Genomic DNA, 22,434 nt, shown 5'->3' on the forward strand with positions numbered 1-22,434 from the left:
GCCCAATAAAGCGGAAAACAAGCAGGCTGCAATGTCCTCTAACAACAATGAACCTGCAGAGTTGACAGGAAACGGGGGAAAGGTTATCACTAAACTTCTCTTTGCCTGAGACAGAAGACCAGTCCTGAATGCAAAAGTAAAATGAGAAACTAAGTAAAATTAAACCAGATGCTGTGAAAACTGCAGATATGATTAAAATAAACCTTTACTTCCGATGCTACTGCAAAAAAGTATTGATTCCAACCCCCTTAACATTCCTTTTTGTTGAAGGCTATTTTTTTTATTGGAGGAGAAGAGATATCATCAAATGACTTTACTTTTATGCCATGTTGTACTATTTTAGTTGCATACCTTTTGGTGCTTAAGTGCAGCATCCTGCTCCAAAAATTCCCTTTTTTCTTTCTCTAGTGCTTTCACTGATTCTTGCAGACAATTAATTTCCGACTTAAAAAAAGAAACAAAGACCACATTTCAGGTGCCATAAAATATAGTTAATTGTTCATAGTTTGAACCATTTGGAAAATGAAACCTATCTAGATATTTCTCTAGCAGCAGAGGGAGCCAGAAAATTGCTAGTTATGTACAGCATCAGGTGCTAACATCTAAAATGACTAAAAATGACAAATAATTAGTCTTCTATTTGTAAACATCAGTTTAAAATGAATATCTTTGCTATGGTTATCACACATTTATCTAGAAAATATATTCTGGGGTTTTTTTTATATCATGATTTGCTGGTTGTGGAACTTAGTAACACAAAGAAGACCCAGTTTTGAACTGCTTGTCAAAGAATTTTAAAATAACCTTAACCTACTGGATCATTTCACCAAATAAGCGTTTGAACTAAATCTTGAACTAAACAGAGGTTAAAAGTAATAGGCAAAGGTTTAGGGATGCCTCCTATGCTTTTCCAAGTTTATTCCAAGCAAATCTGGATCTACAACCCAATGAATTGCAAATCAATTGACAGACTTAACTGTTGGCCAATGGGAACCTCAACACTTTCAACACTTGTATATAATGCTGTACCTTTTTTTCCGTTAGTTCGGCTTCCAACTTTTCAGTCTTTCTTGTTTCTTGTATTGTTTGCTGTGACTGTCATTAAGAATTAAAATAGTTTTTTGCCAAACACTTCAAGGAAAAATCTATTATATATTTTTTTTTCTTCATATACATTAGGAATGGTTGCTTTTGTAAAAATCTGAATCAGCAGTGATTAGCAGTAATTCATCAAATACCATAAAAGGTAATGGTAAAGGTTCCCCTCGCACATATGTGCTAGTTGTTTCTGACTCTAGAGGGCGGTGCTCTTCTCTGTTTCAAAGCTGAAGAGCCAGCACTGTCTGAAGACATCTCCGTGGTCATGTGGCTGGCATGACTAAACGCCAAAGGCGCACGGAATGCTGTTTCCTTCCCACCAAAGGTGATCCCTATTTTTCTATTGCATTTTTTACGTGCTTTCGAACTGCTAGGTTGGCAGAAGCTGGGACGAGTAACAGGAGCTTACTCCGTTACACAGTGCTAGGGATTTGAACCACTGAACTGCCGACCTTTCTGATCGACAAGCTCAGCATCTTAGCCACTGAGCCACCGCGTCCCCTCAAATACCATAGTATAGCCTTTATTGCCATTGTATAGCATGTGTACAACAAAATTGGTTATTGCAGAATATACTGGTTTTCTATGCTATTTTCTGGGGCAAATTTTATTTAAAAAATTGGGCACAGAAATATTATTTTGAGTCAATTCAAATCTTGCATATAAGGTCACTCATAGATAGTCCTCGATCATTTGCTTAGTGACCGTTTAAAGTTACAACAGCACTGAAAAAAGTGACTTATGACCAATTTTCACACTTTGCAGCAGCCCCATGGTCACATGATCAAAATTCAGATGCTTGGCAACTGGCAACTGTATTTATGGCATTGACAGTTGCAAAATCAATGGAGGAAGTCAGATTCACTAATCAACTGAATGATTCACTTAATCACAGTGATTCACTAGGTTCCACCACAAAACCGCGGAGGACAAAATCGCGCTCGACGAAAGCGCGCATTTGACGTCATCACAGCGTGACGAAAACATCGCGCTGTGATCAAAAATGTAAAAATAAAGCGAAAACCTTACCCTAACCCCCCCAAACCTAACCCTAAACCTAACCCTAAACCTAACCCTTAACCTAACCCTAAATCTAACCCTAAACCTAACCGTTAACGTAACGCTAACCCTTAACCTAACGCTAAACGTAACCCTAACGCTCTAAACCTAACCCTAACCCTTAACCTAACCCTAACCCTAAACCTAACCCTTACCTTTATGTGAATTGGCTTGCTTTAATTTTAATTTTATTTCAATTTTTTATTTTTTTCGTCGTGCTGTAATGACGTCACATGCGCGCTTTCGTCGAGCGCGATTTTGTCCTCCGCGGTTTTGAGGGGTCACGATTCACTAAACAATTGGGTCAAGAAAGGTCGTAAAATGGGGCAAAATAAACTTAATAATTGCCTTAATTACCAATGGAAATTTTGGGCTCATTTGCAGTTATAAGTAAAGGACGATTTGTATTTGCCATTTTGGTACTGGTATATTACACAAAGCAGCAAACATCTTCTTGAGTTTTTTTTTTTTTTAACTAAGATTCCAAATACAAATCTGCCTCTCTCTAACGAACATGTAATGTCCTTCCGACAAAAATGCGGATTTTACTGTAAAACCACAATAAATAGCCACTGTACCTCTTCTTCAAGTATCTTTTTCTCATTTAGCAAAGAATTTCGCTCCTGTATAATTGTCTCCAATTCCTTTTGGGTCTGGGAAAGTACAGACTCCAGGCGGGCTTTTTCAGCGGCAATGGTGTCTTCTTTACAGTCCCTCTTCTTGCATTCAGCATGCTCAGTTTGCAAGTCTTCTCTGCAGAATAAACATAACTATGTGGCAGTCCTGTTATCCTCTACATTCTTCAAAAAATTCAGAAGACAGTGCAAGAAGCTGAATAAGGTAGAGCTTGTGCTAAACTAAGAGACAAATACAGAAAACAGAACAGGAAAGGAAGTGGGTCACACTTGGGGAACAATCACACAAATCTCAATTGCCTCTCACAGTTTTTTCTGGAGCTGAGCTTTTTCTTTCTGCACAACCTGAAGGTCTCGCGTAACAGCATCCAAAAGCAAAGCTTGTTCCTTCAGTTTCTGATGCATTTTTTCTTGTTCCACCTTAAATGGGGGGAGAAAAGGAGGGGGAGAATTTATGAACATGGAAGTAACAATGAGAGCCAGTTCGGTCTAGTGGTTAAGGCACCCGGCTAGAAACCGAGAGATTGTGAGTTCCAGTCCTGCCTTAACCACGAAAGCCGGCTGGCTGACTACGGTGTGGTCCTTCTCTCTCCCCCCAACTCACCTCACAGGGTTGTTGTTGTTGCTGTGGGGAAAATCAGAGGAAGAAGGAGTATTACGTATGTTTGCTACTTTGTGATTTATAAAATAATGAATGCAGGATAAAAATCAATCAACCAACCAATCAGTTATACCTGCTGTATCAGCCATGACCATTCTGAATTGGGAAACTCTGTTCAGAGTAGGTCATGCTTTAATTTCCTCTACAAGGAGCTGCTTTGAACCGTGACCTGACAAAAGTGTGCACGACAACAGCGCATCAACAAAAGCGCGTTGCTAAAACGGTTTAGGGTTAGGGTTAGGGTTAGGGTTAGCATTACATTTAGGGTTAGGGTTAGCGTTACGTTTAGGGTTAGGTTTAGTTTTACAGCGCGTTTCTGTCGCCGCACTGTTGTCGGTGTGATTTTTAGCAGCAGTTAGCCTTATATACCGCTTCATAGGGCTTTCAGCCCTCTCTAAGCGGTTTACAGAGTCAGCATATTGCCCCCACAGTCTGGGTCCTCATTTCACCCACCTCGGAAAGATGGAAGGCTGAGTCAACCTTGAGCCGGTGAGATTTGAACCGCCGAACTGCAGATAACAGTCAGCTGAAGTGGCCTGCAGTGCTGCACCCTAACCACTGCGCCACCTCGGCTCTTTTGAATCTCTTGATTCAGTGCTCATTCGTCGGAGCGCTTTAGAACGCGTGGTTTTGTCACTGCGGTTTAGTCGGGCGCGGTTTTGTCGTTCGCCCTTTTGTCAGTGAACCGCTTTGAACATCCAGAAGCTTGAACTGGCACAGGTTACAGCCTACTTCAACCAACAGAAGTAGCAAATTAACGTCTAACACTCCTACGCCCAGAATGCACTGATTGCAAGTTAGCTTCAAGTGCAATTCAAAGTCTAGAATGCTTCAAAGCCTTTTATGGTTCAGGACATGGATTTCTTTGGCCTGGCTCCTCTCAGTTCCACCTGCCCATCCCAAAAGGCTGAAAAGCAAGCTTTCCTTCAGGTCCCTTCTCTTAGAGATGTTCTACATGGTCCAGAAGTTGAGCCTTCTCAGTTGCAGCCCTCTTCACTGGAATAGTTTACTTCCTGAAATCAAAATAGCCCAACCCTGTTGAGTTTTACAAAACGTGTAAGAAATTGCTTTTTTTATAAAAAGCTCTGGGAAGGAAACTTGAATGAGTTTGGGGCCCACTTGTGTTTGGGTGCTTATGGTTCTTCCAAGGAGCCGAGGTGGCGCAGTGGTTAGAGTGCAGTACTGAAGGCCACTTCAGCTGACTGCTATCTGCAGTTCAGCGGTTCTGATCTCACCGGCTCAAGGTTGACTCAGCCTTCCATCCTTCCGAGGTGGGTGAAATGAGGACCCAGACTGTGGGGGCAATATGCTGACTCTGTAAACCACTTAGAGAGGGCTGAAAGCCCTATGAAGCGGTATATAAGTCTAACTGCTATTGCTATGGCTATTGAGTGGCCATGGTAATTTTGGGTAACTGACAGATGATCTTTCTAATATTGTTTTGCTAGTTTAATTTTCTTATTAAAGGAAAGGAATGGGAGCTATTCAGAATCCCTCTGCATTGGAGCAACAAATGATAAGCAAGCAAGGAAACAGAAAATAAATAAAGGTATGAAATGATGAACTAGTTTTCAAAACAAACTAAATCAGCCCTTGACATTCCACAGCTTTGTCAATGTAAGGGCTGCCCAGCTAATTTCCCTTCTGGTTCTGACTTCACAGTGAATAAACAAAGCCTGACATTAGCAGAAATGAGGAGCCAGCAATTCTTTGCTTGACTTTTCTTTCAGCAAGTTTTTTAGTTTCTTTATTATTATTTTTCAATTTTTTGAACTGCCTATCTCCCTCAAAAAGGGTATCCTGCGCAATATACAATGTTTGTGAGACCACTACAAGACAGATGTAAAACATTAGCCTTATCTGTGCTCTCCCTTTTCTCCTTCACAGATTTTAACAATATATACTGATGCAGACTTCTTGAAATCTCAGCTATTTAAACAAATACACAGGTTCTCCTTTGTCTACCACATTGTTTCCATCTAGTTGATCTATTACAAGACATGGATGGATTCTTATCTATACAGCCATCCAGAATCACGTTAGCAAGATGGGTGGCCATATGAATAAATAAAATGAAAAGGAAGGGTAGGCTGTGTACCATTGACTGTTTTCAACAAACAACTTTCATTCATATATATATATATGAATGAAAGTTTATATATATATATATATATATATATATATGTATGTATGTATGTATGTATGTATGTATGTATGTATGTATGTATGTATGTATATGTATATGTATATGTATATGTATATGTATATATGTATATATGTTGTATATGATGTTGTTGTATATGTTGTATATGTTGTATATATGTATATATGTATATATGTAGAGCCAAGGTGGCGCAGTGGTTAAATGCAGCACTGCAGGCTACTGCTAGATCAGCAGGTCAGCGGTTCAAATCTCACCGGCTCAGGGTTGACTCAGCCTTCCATCCTTCCGAGGTGGGTAAAATGAGGACCCAGATTGTTGGGGGCAATATGCTGACTCTCTGTAAACCGCTTAGAGAGGCCTGAAAGGCCTATGAAGCGGTATATAAGTCTACTGCTATTGCTATTGCTATGTATATGTATATGTATATATGTAGGTCTCTAGTTATTCGGGTTTTCTCCCGTGTAAAATTGGAGATGTCTTGGTGACAATTGCTCCTGGAAGCACCAAGCCTGAAGTAGCCTGAAGATGACGAATGAGACTTCGTCGAAACGTCACCAAGACATCTCCAATTTTACGCGGGAGAAAACCCGAATAACTAGAGACCTACATACTAACACCCGCGAAAACCTCAGAATGAATATATATATATATATATATATATATATATATATATATATATATATATATATATATATATATATATATATATATATTTAAAGTCATTTATTATATAAAGTCCTTTATTTATTTATCAGCACAAATAAAAACACACACACACACACACATATATATATATATATATATATATATATATATATATATATATATATATATATATATATATATATATATATATATATATATATATATGTACTCCATACCTGAAGAGCAACCTGATGATCTGAAGCAACTTGAGCATTTTCCACAGTAGCTTTTTGAAGAGCACCACTTAGTTCTGTGCACTGTTGAGCCAACTGCCCATTAAGTTTCTGAAAAAGAAAACAGATTTTCTGCAGCAACAGACACAAGTTCCCTGACAAGATGACTAGTTTTGGCTTCCATCTTTAAAAAACAAACAAACAGATATTGTTTTTGATAGATATTGTTTCTTGTATTTTACCTATAAGAAGCTTCCCAAGCTGCTTGCCTTCTTCTGACAATAAGCAGAAATGATTCCATGGAATTGAAGGGTGTGTGTGTGTGTGTGTATGTGTGTGTGTTTGTGAATCTTAGGTCCCTAGTAGCTGTGCAAACCCCCCACCCCCGCTTGATCTTGGTCTTCCCTCACCCCGTCCCCATCCCCCTTGCCTGGCTGGTAGTTTCCCAACATTTCAGGAGCAATGTTTTGTGATGACCATTTCCCATCATTTGACCATTAAACCTCACATCTCCAATTTTCCTAAGAACTGAAAGCTCCTGGGGCTAAAGATTGTAACCCGCCCGAATGGTATGAATGTTGTGTTTTAATCATGTATTGTCTTATATGTAAAAGTCTGTTTTTCCCCTTCCTTTGGATTGTGAGCCGCCCTGAGTCCCCCCAGGGAAAAGGGCGGCATATAAATAAACCTCTAATCTAATCTAATCTCCTTTCTCAGAAACACATTAGAACAGCACAAAGAAAAAAATAACTAGATTTTACAGACATTTGTCTCTTGTGTCCTATATACAGGTAGTCTTCATTTAGCAATTGCCTCACTTAGCAACCACTTGCAATTACCATGAAAAATAAAATTACAACCAGTTCGTACATTTACCATCTTCACTGGTCTATAAAGCAAAGCACAGCTGAACCATAAGCACTGTTCATTGCTTTGCTTAATGACCAAATTGCCAGTCCCAGTTACAGACATTAAAAGAGGACTATCAGTAATTTAGTTTGAATATTTCCTACCTGTGCCTTACTTGCTACCTCTTGTAAAGTAAATATTTTTGACCGAAACTTTGTATTCTTTTCTTCTGCCGTGTTCAAACATAGCTGTGTAGTCTAGATGAAAATAAGGTTAATTGTCTTTAGGAAAAAAATATTTTAAAACAGGTATTAAAACATAATTATTCTCTTTGGCACAGCTCTTTATGTATTAACAAAAAGCTTTTGTTGTGTAGTTAAAGTCAAGACACTTATAAAAAGAATTTCTATAATATATTTTAGACTCACTGATTTTCTTTTTATACTTACTTGGATGTCTTCCTGTAGCTTGGAAATCATCTTGTCTCGGGATTCTACAAAAAAATCAAAATGCAGCTGTTTTAATTAGACATTAACTGTTTAACTAATATTCTTCCCTAATAATAACAATAACAACAACAAAACAGATGTAAAGCTTGTTCACTCCGAGCAAGCTGTATTTTTAAGTAATACACTCAGGATTTGCCTAGATTACTGTATGTATTTATGAAATCCAAAGTAACATTTTTCTGCATGTAGATTTAAACTTGCAAGCTGATTTGTTGAGAGCATCTCTAAGGCATTTCCTGTAACATTTATAGCTACTTATATGAATGATTATGTTGTCCTATTTCAATCTGCCACAGGTGGCGTAGTTATTATTATTATTTTTTTGAAGACCTACATCAATAGATCACTACACCGTAGATAGCTGGTTCCATCATGAAACCATTTTTAAATTATTGCAATAGCAGATGTACAATGCAATCAGTTTACAAGAGGAGCAATAGCTTGCCTCAATGAAGACCTTCCAGTGAAAACTAGATATTATTTTTGTGACAATACTCTACCTCTGGAATTCCAGTAGACTTTATGATTGAGTGGCTAATAATCAATTTCTCATTTATTTCATGAATGATTTTGCAAGTATATTATAATTTTCTTTTTCCAAAAAGCAGCAATTAACTGTGATTTTTCCGTTTACTCAGATATTCCTCTTGTAGTCATTTCATTCTAAATGTGGACTAGCATTTATTTTTGGTTAAATATACAAGCCTTCCTATGTTTGGATTTCATGCCTGATAAAATATATTTCCCACTTCACTGACTAGAGATAAACTTCATACAACTATCTTAGACCTTTGACCTATACGTTCTTTGTTCAACAAAACTGGTCCTTTGTTCCCTTGAAAAACAGTTACAGTTTTAAAGAAATCAAGAAGAAAAAAACAATTAAAGATATTTCTAATTAGCTTATCTATCATTGATCATCAAGTGATAACCAAAGTTGGTTTAAGAAATATAAAACATCCAAGGTTTTGATTCCAATACCTAGATCAGCTTTAAGATGTAGACATTCCTCCTCTAATTGAACGAACTTCTCTTGTTCTTCCTGTAGTCTCTCCTGAGATAGCTGAATATCGTGCCGTAGAATGTTACAATCCTGCTGCAGAATTTGAACCTGTAATGGCATTTGAAACATGCATTTTGTAAAATACAGGCCTTTCTTAAAACAATTAAGAAATACCAAAAAGTGAGCAAGCTAATAATTTAATGAAATTAAATTTAATGAAATTAAATTATTCAGTCAAATAGCTTATCATGTAGATTATTATCCTTGAGGATCAGGATGGGAATACCAACAAATTTGAAGAATAATTCAAGAGCAGATTTGAATGCTGGCTCATGGCTACATTTTTAAAATAAAATAAAAAAACAGTGTCCAAATAGGTATGTATTGATGTCATGGGAAGAGAAAGATTTTTGGGGGGGGGGGAGTTTTGGAAGATTTTGATGGGTGGCAGGAATACCTTGCTATTGAAAATCATTGGGGTGGCCATCAAATTTTGACAGTCATTTGGAAACTGCAAAATGGGGACTGGAATTTGTTATCCACCTCGGATATGGACACCTACTTCCATTGACAGCTGACCCATCATTTAGACTGACACTAACACTGTATCTGATGGATTACTAATGGAATAAAATATACACATAGAATTTGTTCATTATTGAATTGAGTTGATTGTCATGAGGCAGCCTATATAACCTCTGTCAAAATCTGGCATATTAGCCAGGTAATGTAAGCTACAATTCTGGACAACCATCCATTACTCACATTCTCTGATTACTTCTTGCTAGTCAAAAAAAGCATACATTTTCCAAATTGCAGCATGCCGACTATTCTCATAAACTGCATGAATAAGAGTAAGATATAGGTGATTAAGGGCTGGCAAAGGAATATTTTCTTAATGGCATGCAATCATGTGCACGTTACAGATAGCCTTCCAGCATTCTGCTTAATAGAGGGAAAATGAACATTTATATACACCAATGTTTGCATTAGTAAATTCTCTTAATAAGGCTGGTTGTAAGAGCAATAGTAATTTAATATTCTGCTTTAGTGGTATGCTGTTGCAACCTTACATGTCAATATCAGTCCATCGGCATCCTGCAAGCACATTCTTTGGTCATATTCTAGCAGAAAGGCGTCTACTACCTGCGTCTGTTCTTTTTCCACCATTGCTTCCATGTCACGTATTTGATAAAGAAGGACAACCTGGCCTTGTTCCAAAGACTCCCTTGAGCTGGACTCTCTGGATAATTTCTCCGTTATCTGGAAAAAAGAAACAAATGTAAAGCAGAAAGGCAACACAGAAAACAAATCTGGGAGTCTCACTTTGCAAGTCACAATACAGAGACTTCCACAATATACTTGATTGTTCTGACCCCCCCCCACCCTTCTCCACCCAGGAACGAACGCCACAAACAAAAGTAAATCCTGTATATACTCGAGTATAAGCCTAGTTTTTCAGCCCACTTTTTGGGCTGAAAAAAGCCGCCTCGGCTTATATTCGAGTCAGTGAAAAATTTGCCCGAAATGGAGGAGAAAAAGGGGCGGGGCCATGCCGCTGGGTGACACTCGTGAATGGCCCAGTGCCCCTGTGAGTTTCCCCTCCCTCTGTGTCAGTTTGCCGCGCAGCGCGCACCGCACCATCCCCCCTCCTCACGTTCTAATGTAATGCAGGGCTGTCTTACGATTCCCCTTCCTCCCCCTCCTGCCGCTCTGCAACGATGTCCCACCTCCTCCTTGTTATGGCAAGCAGCCACATAGCTATGTCCCACCTCCTCTGGTACAGTGATCCAATGATAGGAATCACTGTGCCGTGTGTCATAGGAGGCGGGACATCGCTCCCGCGGCTGCACGGGACATCATCATCACAGCGGGACATCAGCATCATGAGGTGAGTGAAGTATTTCATTGAATACACCACTAGTTTACTGTTTTTCTTTGAAATAAATATTCAAAAACATTATTGGTATCTATTTTTATTTTTGAAATTTACCGGTAGCTGCTGCATTTCCCACCCTAGGCTTATACTCGAGTCAATAACTTTTCCAGTTTTTTGTGGTAAAATTAGGTGCCTCGGCTTATATTCGGGTCGGCCTATACTCGAGTATATACGGTAAGAATACTTTTAATCAGTCCAGACTCTCGTTGGCTGCAAGCCCAAAATAAACAAAGAGATAAGCACTCTGGCAGCAAGTCCTACAAAACTAGGCAATGCAAACAAGCTCTCACAGCAAACCACTTTTCCAAGTTGGTTTCTCTGAATCGCGAATGTTGACTTCTGCAAAAGGGCATGGCACAAGCAGTCTCTTTTATAATCAGGAGAGGATCTTAATAAGCATCAGTTAAACATAATCATCTCCTACAATTACTCAGTTCTTGCCGCCGAGTAGCCCTTCGACGGCGTGCATCCCGAAACAACTCACAAGTGTTTTCCGGAACACTCCCTCTGATCCAAGGCTCCGCCACCACCTGGTGGCCAACCAGTCTCTCCTCGTCCTGCTCGGAGTCGGCACCCTGTCCAGGGTCCTCCACCTCCTCCAGGGCCAACTCATAAGACCCCTCGCTGTCGGAGTCTGGCGGCAGCTCCAACGGCTCCTGCCGGGCCACAACACTTGATGGACATGATTTCATATGTTCTTAGTCTGACATGGTTTTATCTTATTTCTGCAAAAATAATGCTGGCCTTTCGATTGAAAACCTCTTCCCAAACAATACACGATCACTTGGAGAATATTCTAAGAATCTTCAACTCATCCATTGCCTTATGCCTATAGCCCTGCACTTTTTAAAATGTACTACTCTCTGATTTTCTCCTGCTCTTACCTCTTGGAGTTTATTGTTCATTTTTTCTTTTGCTGCTCTCAATTCTTCAGCTGAAATAGTTATATCTCTCTACAAAGATCAAAATAGCACATTTAGGCAACTCTAACAGAATGCGCAAACATTTTTCAAAGTACTTTTTATAGCTTTTAGCTGTGATGTTTGTCTGCAGTTCCAATAAACCTCTGACATTTGGATTTATGGGATACAGTTTAGCTTTCTTAAAGTCCTTTTTAATAGTCAAATCTCTATCTTTCCCATTACAGTAATTCATTCTTGAACCTACAACTTCAATATCATTTAAATCAATGAAATCTACACAGTATACAGGTTTCACCAATATAGAATCGTATAGGAATATGAACAAAATTAAAAATGTATCTATAAATTGCAAAGTATATAATCAATAAACAAGGCTATTGCCAGCAGTCTTCACTCATAACTTATTCCACAATGCTCCCTGAAACCTTTTTTTTTTTACTTGATTTTTTACTTAATTTACTTGATTGATTTTTTACTTGCTTCAGAAAAATCAAAATGTTATGTTTTGGACTACAGGTAATCCTCAGTTAACAACCATTTGTTTAGTGATGGTTTGAAGTTACAACAGTCCAGAAAAATGTGACTTACAACCAGTCTTCACAATTGTGCTCATCGTAGCATCTCCATGATCATGACTGTGATTCAGACCCTTGGCAATCACGTTTGCAGCATGATCCTGGGATCATGTGATGGCCATTTGTGACCTTTCCAGCTGGCCTCTGACAAGCAAAGTCAATGGGGAAGCCAGTAGGAGGTCACACATTGCAGTCATACGATACCTTGTTTAACAAATAGGGGTGATTTTTTTAATGACTGCAACTGGGACTCCTAGAACGGCCCATTGTAAGTTGGCATAGTCAGTTCGCTTAGCAGCTACTTTGCTAATTGATGGAATTGCTAGTCCTAATTATATTCATTAAACAAGGACTGGTTCACCGACAAATGCGCGAAAGCCTTTTCCGCGCCGACAGAACCGCAGAGGTCAAATCCGTGCCATCTTAAGCGCTAATTATGCGATAGTAGCGCGCCAACATCTGTGTGCCAACGCAATCGCACACACATGTTTAAATGTCAACGCTGTCAACTCGTTAAAACGTTAAAGCCTAACCCTAAACCTAACCCTGAACCTAACCCTGAACCTAACCCTAACCCTTACCCTTACCTTAACCGTAATCGCGCTTCTGTCGGCGCTCTTTTGTCGGCGCGCCTTTGTGGGCGCGCTGTCGACGTCATGGTTTTATCGCCGCGGTTTTGTCAGTGCGCTGTTGTCGGGCGCGCATTTGTCGGGTCACAACAAGGACTATCTGTATTCCACAAGTATCCATGGGATGTTTTCAAAAAAAAAAAGTGGGGGCTGCAAAGGTGTAGCTGAAATACCACCTATTTTTAATATGCATAACCTATGCAAGGCACATAAAGAACAGGCAGAACCTTGATCACACCGCTGCCGTCATCATCTTGACTTTTTTGACCACTCATTGCCAATATCCCTGGGCTACTCTTATTTTCTAGGGATATTTTATTCCACCACAGGGAAACTCCAACAAAGAAGGCTTTCTTCCCTCATGGGACTGAGGACTTTTAGCATACATGAGAGCCGAGGTGGCGCAGTGGTTAGGGTGCAGTACTGCAGGCCACTTCAGCTGACTGCTATCTGCAGTTCAACAGTTCAAATCTCATCGGCTCAAGGTTGACTCAGCCTTCCATCCTTCCGAGGTGGGTGAAATGAGGACCCAGATTGTTGGGGGCGATATGCTGACTCTGTAAACCGCTTAGAGAGGGCTGAAAGCCCTATGAAGCGGTATATAAGTCTAACTGCTGTTGCTAAGTCTAACTGCTACATTCTTTGCCCAAATCTTTTGGGCAGGCAGAGTCTACCAAGAGGAAGCAGACTTCCATTTAACTGGACTCTCAGCCATTTAGGGCTTTATAGTTATGATCAGCAACCTCAATGGTATTGGGAAGCAAACCAGTAACCAATGCAGCTCTTGAAATACCGCTGTACAATGACAATAACAGGTCATTCCTGTTTCTAAGTGGCCCTCAAGGGCAGTCCCATGGAAGGACAAGATAGATAATCCAAGGATGAAGTGACATAGCGGCCATTGCACCATCCATTCCAAGAAAGGCTGGAATTGGCACAAAACTGAAGAAAGGCTCTCATTGTTGTGGCCCTGCTGGATACTTCTCATGAGAAGGAAAAGGAAATCCAACCAGAGGCTTCTAAGGATAACTGTCCTGGAGGGGTGATTTTAGTAAAGTCAAAGCCAGTAACTCCACCCTGCCTGAGGTGGATCCAGCAAACCCCCAGGACTACCTGCTTGAACTCATTCATAGCCTCTTGGATTCTGAGAGCAGAAATATACTTAAAATGCGACACCATTTGCAGGGCAGGATACCGAACATCAGATACACCGTCCAAGAAGTAGGCTAGCATCGAATGAGTAATGTGCCTCAGCTGTACATCTGGGTGATGGCTCAGCATGGCTCAATCCCTGAGGGAATATGCCGAGAATAACTTTTCAAGCCTCAGCTCTGTCATGTTTGCCTTGTTCTGCCATGGTTTGAACTCTGGATCCTACCCCATGGTGTCTATTATCTTCTCCCTTGGATTTGTCTTTTTTTTAAAATTGGATTCAAAGTCATGACCCAGGCCAAGCCTTGACCAACTTTATAGTTAAAAAGGACTGTTTGCTTCTAAAAATTCTGCCTGAATTTCCCCAGCATGCTCTCTTGTTGGCTGGCAGCCAGCAGTGCTGGCACAGAAAATTCATTGCCATGGCTTCTACCTGCTCTACCTTCCTCCAAACAGGAGAAAGACCTTAAAGCGGCAGAACAGCTCTTTCTGGAACAGCATGACCTCATCTAAAGCTAAATCTGATACCATCCCACATTCTTAGCAATCCCCACCACCACCCCCTGGATGTTGGAGACCTGGCTAATATGGCTAGGTAGGGCCGGTCACTTAAGGAAGTAAAGACAATGGCAATTCTACTTCCAACAAGAAGATATTTATCACAATCTGAGCCCAGCTTCTCCCTAGCTGTGTGCACCAGCCAAAAAGGGTAGGGATCCAGCCTACAGCTGATAAGAGTTCCTCTTATCATCTTCTTCATCAGGATCCTTAGGCTCAAATTCCTCTGAGTTGACATTACAAAACATCACCCCTTCCTAACTGTTTGACTTCTGTCCAGCTGGTTTTTACATTCAAGCAAATTTTAGCTGCACAATGACTAGCTGTCAGGTCACTGCAGCCCATTTCTAGTTCCTCTGGCTATCCTTCTCCAAACAATTCCAAGCCATTATAAAGCGTGACCCAACAAATGCGCGCATGACAAAACCGCGCTGACAAAACCGCGGTGCGAAAACCACGACATCATCAACGCACCAACAACAGCGCGCCGACAGAAGCTCAATTTAAGTTAAGGTAAGGGTTAGGTTTAGGGTTAGGTTTAGAGCGTGCTTCTGTCGGTGCGCTGTTGTCGGCGCGCTTCAGCGCTCATTCGTCGGCGCGGTTTAGAACTCGCGGTTTTGTCACCGCGGTTTTGTCGGGCGCGCTGTCGGTGAACCATTATAAAGAGCATCAGTGGACCGACAGTATTTCACAAATCCAGGAAAGACAGATAAATAATTGAACTCAACACCTTTGCCACCAGTGAAGACACAAACCTGAATGTAGACTCACACTTGCCCACTCAGATTTGCTCTTAGTTTTCTGTCAGTATTACCCTAGAATATCTTTTGGCAGTTTCTCACGTGAAGTTTCTCAGTAAGCCAAGGAGCTGCTCCCAATCACTGAATAGAAGAGCTATCTTACTATGAGACTTCATTACCTTCATATTCCCAAAGATTAAGAAGGGCTTCTACAGAATCATACTAGGAACACCTAAGCATTGGATTCATAATACCATATCTTATTTTGAATTGTTGAACAGATTTCCCCTTGCCACTATTGCCAAACTTTATGGATTTTAATATTTATGAGTGTGAATAAATAGATGTATGTGCATACACAACAGGTAGATTGTACCACAAAGCATTAAACCTAATAGTATTATAACTTCACACAATGAATTAGGGAAATCTGTCAGGAATTACCATATTTTTCCGAGTATAAGACACACCTTTTTACCCCACAAAAGAGGGTGAAAATCTAGATGCATCTTATACTCCGAATGTAGCCTGCTCACCTGGTCCACGCGTCGGATTTTTGGGTGATTCCAGGCGGCGGGGATCCTCACTGACTCATGGTAAGGAGACTTCTCATATTCTCTTCTGTTAGAAGAATACTATGAGCTATTTCCTTTAAGTTGGGTCCATGCAAGTACCAAGCTACAATTATTTGCACTGGTTTAGTGTGTGATTGTACTGTAGTTAGAAAAAGATTAATGCAGATGAATGAATTGAGCCAATTATGCCTTAGGAAAGAAATCATGGCTTATGACATGGTGTGAATTCAGAATTTAAGACCAGTAATGTAGTAGCAGTGATTTACATTGAACTGGAGATTAAAGAAGCAACAGAAAGAAAAAGGATACCTTTGTTGTGGTTGCAATTTCTAGGGCAGCGCTTAGCTTCTGCACGTGTGCTCTGGCTTTTTCTTCCTCTTCTTGAGACTCCTTCAGCTGCTGGCACAGCATTCTCCCTTCCATTTGCAGCACCTTTAGCTCTTCCATGTGCTCCTCCTGTATTGTATTCAGGCGCTGTTCTAAATTGGCTATAAAATAGCAAGGGAGGAATGGAGGCATAGTCGTACTCAATAAAATTGCCCAAACTTCCCATAAGAAGCACTCAAAAAGGTTTATAAGATGAAAAGAAGCTGCCCATTATCCAAAAAACACTTATCATGATTTGATAGGAAGCATTATCCTGAATTGGAGATCTAGATCACAGATTATGAGCCGAGGTGGCGCAGTGGTTAAATGCAGCACTGCAGGCTACCTCAGCTGACTGCAGTTCTGCAGTTCGGCTGTTCAAATCTCACCGGCTCAGGGTTGACTCAGCCTTCCATCCTTCCGAGGTGGGTAAAATGAGGACCCGGATTGTTGTTGGGGGCAATATGCTGACTCTGTAAACCGCTTAGAGAGGGCTGAAAGCCCTATGAAGCGGTATATAAGTCTAACTGCTATTGCTATTATCTGATGTGCTATTTTGGATGGTAATAAGTTCTCCTATATCCAATCATATAAAAACAGCAGTAAAGTTGTTGACTGGGGCTCTCAAATTGCCTATCCAAGCTCTCTTTATTATAGTCCTCATAAATCCCTCAATTCAAGATTGCTACAAGCTGACAGCACATTTTCTCCCCATATTATGATGGGAAACAATTATAAGTTCCATATAAAAATATATGTGGAGTTAGGCCTAAAGTAAGCCGATCATAGTTACAAAGGGAATTGCTGCTGTGGAGACTATAGGCGTGGCACAAAGGAAAGAAGGTATACAGGTAGTCCTCGATTTACAACAGTTTTCTTAGTGACCATCCAAAGTTAGAACGCCAAAAAAAGTGACATGACCATTTTTCACTTATGACCTTTGCAGCATCCCCAAAATACAGATGCTTGACAGCTGACTCACATTTATGACGGCTGCAGCGCCTCAGGATCATGGGATCCCCTTGTGCAACCTTCTGACAAGCAAAGTCAATGGGGAAACCAGATTCACTTAACAACCGTGTTACTAATTTAACAACTGCACTGATTTACTTAGCAAATGTGGCAAGAATAGTCCTAAAACGGGGGGGGGGGGGGAATTCACTGAACAATTTTCTCACTTAGCAACATAAAGTTGGGGCTCAATTGTGGTTGTAAGTAGAAGACTACCTGTACAACTGAGCCCAAAATTTCCACTGCTAAGCAAGACAGTTAAGTGAGTTTTGCCTCTATGTAACAACCTTTCTTGACACAGTTGCTAAGTGAATCACGGCAGTCATTAAGTTAGTACAGTGTTTCTCAACCTTGTCAACTTGAAGATGTCTGGACTTCAACTCCCAGAATTCCCCAGCCAGCTGGCTGGGGAATTCTGGGAGTTGAAGTCCAGACATCTTCAAGTTGACAAGGTTGAGAAACACTGAGTTAGTAACATGATTGTCAAGTGGATCTGGTTCCCCCATTGACTTGCTGATGAGGTGAAAAAGGTGATCACATGACCCAAGAACACTGCAACTGTTTTAAATACATGCCAGTTGCCAGGCATCTGAATTTTGAACACGTGACCAAGGGGATGCTACAATGGTCGAAAGTGTGAATATAGTCATAAGTCACTTTTTTCAGTGCTGTTGTAATTTTGAACAGTCACTAAATGAATGGTTTAAGGTTGAGGACTACCTCCAATAGATATGTGTTGTGGCCCAGCAGGAGCCGTTGGAGCTGCCACCAGACTCTGACAACAAGGGACCCTATGAGTCAGCTTTGGAGGATGTGGAGGACCCTGGACACGGTTCCGACTCCGAGCAGGGCGCAGAGAGGCTGGTTGGCCACCAGGAGGCCCCTGAGCCTGGGACCAGTGGGGAGGAGACAAGGGAGTGTGATCCAGACGTCAGCAGTGGGGAGGAGCCAAGGGAGTTGTTCCTAGATGCCCGGCACCGGAAAGCTAATAGGCGTAAAGAACAGTTACAGGAGGTAAGTGCACTCAGCTGGTGGTAATTAGGCTCCTCTCCAGACTATAAAAGGAATGCTTGTGCACACGCCCCTTTTGCAGAAGTCAACGCATTAACTAATGTTGGAGAACTGTGGTGTTAGGCAGGCTGGATTGCTGCCAAGGCTTGTGTGTGCTAGATTGCTGCCAAGGCTTATCTGTGCTGGATTCCTACCAAGGCCTGTCTGTACTGGTTTGCTGCCAAGGACCTGCCTGTCTGTGAATAAATTCTGTAAAGTATCTTTGGCTCGGAGTGCTTTGGTGTGGGCCAAGGGGCGGGGTGGGGTTAGAACAGATATGTATATTGCTACAGTTTTCCATTGTCTTTCTATAATACCTGCATGCTTTGGATTCAATTCCTTTTCTGTTTGTAATCGAAACATGTTCAGTTTTATGGTCTGGATGACACTCTCGAGCCGGCATACTCGATTCACCAGAGTTTCGCAGGTTCTCCACAGTGAGTTATTTGCTTCACCAAATGCTGTTCGAACTTGGACAGGGCTGATGGATTGGTGGTCCTCAGAATTCACCGGGTATTTTGCAGCTAAGCGTTCCATGCTAGGAAAAGACAAAAGGAATACCTACTTGTTTGGAATCATCACTGGCATCTCATCAATATTTAATATAATTAGCTACAATCTGGAACACAACAAAGCCACAAAATCTATTTCTCATTTCCCAAATTATATTAATTCAGCAACCAGATTAAATTAGAATAGAAAAACTCTGCTAATAATTAAATACTAAGGGAAGAAGCAACATGAAGCTGAGAAAGAGAAACGGATACGGAAGAAGGCAAACTCAGAATTAAACTAGCGTTCTTAAATAAATTTTCCTAAAAAAAAAGTCTCACTAAATTACTGCGGAACTTACTTCTAAGCAAACCTATCCAAGATTGTGCAAGATCCATTTCAATCATACCTGTGTCCGTTCACTCCCATTTTCTGCAGATCTTTCAACAGTTCATTTGTCTCCTCTTCAACTACTTTCATTCTTTGGTCCAGCACAACAAAGGTTTCGGGAGCCGTTGGGTGAACATCCATTGGGGAAATCACTGGTCTTGCCATCCCAATCTCAGTTTTCAACTAGTATCTGATTTAAAAACAATTACATTTAGAGGTAGTAGTAATGAATGCTCTTCAAACCAGCTCATTAATCACTGAAAAAATAATAATAAAGACGTGATAACTGCAGAGAGAAATAATAAAATGGTTTCTATAATGTTCACGTATTTTAAAAGTAGTGAAAATAGATAATTTTTATAGTCGGCTGCCGCACAATATTTTTTGCATGTCTGGGAAATGAAATAGGTGTGAGAAAAATTAGACAGTACTAAGATTTCTAATTTTTTTTTCAACTGACATTTTCATTTAAATGTCAGTTGTAGGACACTATATTTTTATGTTTCCCGACTCAGAATAGCAAGAAACTTCTATAAAGTTTTAGCTTTTTCAGTCAGAAGGAGTTTCAAGAGCGAGGTCTGGGGGTTACGTGTGTCCCAAGAGCTTTAGGCTATCTACTCTTATTCTGTAATAGCAGTTAGACTTATATACCGCTTCATAGGGCTTTCAGCCCTCTCTAAGCGGTTTACAGAGTCAGCATATCGCCCCCAACAATCCGGGTCCTCATTTTACCCACCTCGGAAGGATGGAAGGCTGAATCAACCTTGAGCCGGTGAGATTTGAACCGCTGAACTGCAGATAACAGTCAGCTGAAGTGGCTGCAGTTCAGCACTCTAACCACTGCGCCACCTCGGCTCTCTGTAATATGGGAATAGAGTATCTCTTTTCTTGAAGCTGAGTTAAAAGGATAAGTTTTCCTAATTTTCTTGGATAATTCAATAAGTGTAATATAAGCCAATGAATGCCAATAGAGATTTTCCAAACAAAACTTCTGAAAAAAAGGAGAGGCAGCTAAGGCTTTTTGTGAAATTACTATTGTTTGCAGTGAATAATTTCACTAGAAGCCTTCCTTGTCTTGGAGCAGAAAGAGAAGACTGACAACACAGAGAATTATTTCCAAAGATATATTATCACTAACATCATGACGACTCATCCCTTTTGTCTGATATACTGAACCATCCAGCTTTGACTTTAACTCTCTGGTGTACATTTCATTTGATATTAAATCCCTATCAAAGCCGTGGGATTCGCTCACAATTCAGCTTGTTTTAAAAACTGACATATCTGTCAATTCTGAGGTTTTTTTGTTTTTTTTTCCCTTAAAAAAAGTAAAAATCCAAAACTGATTAAAAATAACCCATTCTACTGCACAGAAGAAACTTGGTGAAAATATTGCAGGCGTGGCAAGGTCAATCTTACCTCCAATAGACCGATCAGATCCCACAGATTAGGCCTCCTCCGAATTCCATCCGCCGGCCAATGCCGACTGGCGACTACCCGGAGGAGAGCCTTCTCTGTGGCTGCTCTGACCCTCTGGAACCCCGTGGAGATTCAAACCCTCACCACCCTCCAGGCCTTCTGCAAAGCCCATAAAACCTGGCTGTTCCGACAGGCCTGGGGCTAAAGAGTTTTTGCCCCGCTTCTCGAATGGTATGGTTGTTGTGCGTTTTTAAATTTTGTATTGTTATGTCTCGTCTTTTTTATCCCCCTGTTTGTACCCCCTTCCCTGATTGAATTGTGAGCCGCCCTGAGTCCCCTTCGGGGGGAAAAGGGCAGCATATAAATGTAATAAATCCAATCCAATCCAATCTTCTAAACTCTTTAATGGAGCGTTAATGTGGAGGATGTTGGGCCCTGTTGCAACCGTACTGGTTGCAATGGGATCCGGAACCCACCACTGACCCACAACTTCTGGAGGCAAGTTATTCTGGAGCCGAGGTGGCGCAGTGTTTAAATGCAGCACTGCAGGCTACTTCAGCTGATTGCAGTACTGCAGTTCGGCTGTTCAAATCTCACCGGCTCAGGGTTGACTCAGCCTTCCATCCTTCCGAGGTGGGTAAAATGAGGACCCGGATTGTTGGGGGCAATATGCTGACTCTGTAAACCGCTTAGAGAGGGCTGAAAGCCCTATGAAGCGGTATATAAGTCTAACTGCTATTGCTATTTCCCCTGATTCATTTTTCTCACATTCGGAGAATTTCTAAGGTGCTTCTCTCCTTGATTAGTTTCCACCCATTGCTTCTTGCTCTACTCCCAGGTGCTTTGGAGGATAGCTTGACTCCCTCTTCTTTGTGGCAACCCCTGAGATATTGGAAGACTGCTGTCACGTCTTCCCTAGTCCAGTGTTTCTCAACCTTGGCGACTTTAAGTCCTGTGGACTTCAACTCCCAGAATTCCCCAGCCAGCTATGCTGGCTGGGGGATTCTGGGAGTTGAAGTCCACAGGTCTTAAAGTCGCCAAGGTTGAGAAACACTGCCCTAGTCCTTCTTTCCATTATATTAGACATTAAACGGGATCGTGACAAGTCTTCCTCCGGGCCACCGGCTATAATTTTAGAGCAGCGTCCGTGCACCGTGCAGGGATCTTATCGCCCTTCAAAGCTTGATTTACCCAGGGAGGGTTCCGCATCTCAGTCATCAAGCCCGCCTGCAGCTGGAGGCTCCGGATTCAGCGCCGGTCATCTTCCCTGAAAAAAAAAAGGCAGCTCTTTCGGCCTCGATAAGAGCGGACAAGCTGGAAGCCCCTTCGGATCTTCAGTCCTAAAAATCGACCAAAAAAGGGGATTAGTTTAGCAGGGCTAAAGGAGCTCCGAGGGGGTCAGAAGGCGCCTGGAGTCCATCTTTATTGCTCGCTCTCTCCCTCACAGCCTCAAGCTCTTCCGCCCGAGCCTGCAAGCCGCCCTCCTCAGCCCCTTCCCGGGAGCGCAGGAGCTCACCCGGCAGACCCTTGGTGTGTCCCCCGCGGCCTGGTTTCCATGGAGCTCGCCTTGCAGCTTCAAACTCACCCGCTCCCCCGAGAGAGCGCCGTCCCCGCGCACGCGCGCCCCGCGCCCCGCTGCATTGTGGGATTCGTAGTCCCGCCGCTCCTCTCTCTTTCCCCCCCCCTACCCGGCCCAGCTTTCGAGAGCTGTTCTTCCAAGGGTGGTGTGAGAAAGGTGGCGTGGAGAAGGAGAGGAGGG

The 22,434-nt window shown here is 41.5% G+C and overlaps 1 protein-coding gene across 4 annotated transcripts in view; it reads right to left on the bottom strand.

Moving 5' to 3' along the window:
* Positions 1 to 22,280, bottom strand: part of CCDC150 (coiled-coil domain containing 150) — a 42,659-nt gene extending 20,379 nt beyond the window's left edge. For 2 of the 4 annotated variants that reach the window (XM_087707637.1, XM_087707616.1), the window contains exons 1-16: positions 22,192 to 22,280; positions 21,867 to 22,015; positions 19,276 to 19,446; positions 18,692 to 18,912; positions 16,257 to 16,435; positions 11,680 to 11,748; positions 10,003 to 10,119; positions 8,835 to 8,964; positions 7,794 to 7,837; positions 7,509 to 7,601; positions 6,499 to 6,606; positions 3,397 to 3,417; positions 3,100 to 3,212; positions 2,736 to 2,910; positions 1,030 to 1,095; positions 352 to 444 (exon numbers count right to left, since the gene is read on the bottom strand). In XM_087707637.1, the coding sequence (XP_087563763.1) occupies positions 352 to 444; positions 1,030 to 1,095; positions 2,736 to 2,910; positions 3,100 to 3,212; positions 3,397 to 3,417; positions 6,499 to 6,606; positions 7,509 to 7,601; positions 7,794 to 7,837; positions 8,835 to 8,964; positions 10,003 to 10,119; positions 11,680 to 11,748; positions 16,257 to 16,435; positions 18,692 to 18,912; positions 19,276 to 19,421 (1,575 nt within the window). In that variant the 5' untranslated portion in view covers positions 19,422 to 19,446; positions 21,867 to 22,015; positions 22,192 to 22,280. The remainder of the gene's footprint in view (positions 1 to 351; positions 445 to 1,029; positions 1,096 to 2,735; positions 2,911 to 3,099; positions 3,213 to 3,396; positions 3,418 to 6,498; positions 6,607 to 7,508; positions 7,602 to 7,793; positions 7,838 to 8,834; positions 8,965 to 10,002; positions 10,120 to 11,679; positions 11,749 to 16,256; positions 16,436 to 18,691; positions 18,913 to 19,275; positions 19,447 to 21,866; positions 22,016 to 22,191) is intronic. The other 2 variants (XM_087707629.1, XM_087707622.1) reach the window with 2 other exon arrangements.
* Positions 22,281 to 22,434: the final 154 nt, after the last annotated feature.

The sequence above is a fragment of the Thamnophis sirtalis genome, unplaced genomic scaffold (assembly GCF_051295495.1).
Source record: "Thamnophis sirtalis isolate CommonGarterSnake01/CBP01778 unplaced genomic scaffold, rThaSir2_p1.2 scaffold_1, whole genome shotgun sequence".
In the NCBI taxonomy this organism is placed as follows: Eukaryota; Metazoa; Chordata; class Lepidosauria; order Squamata; family Natricidae; genus Thamnophis; species Thamnophis sirtalis.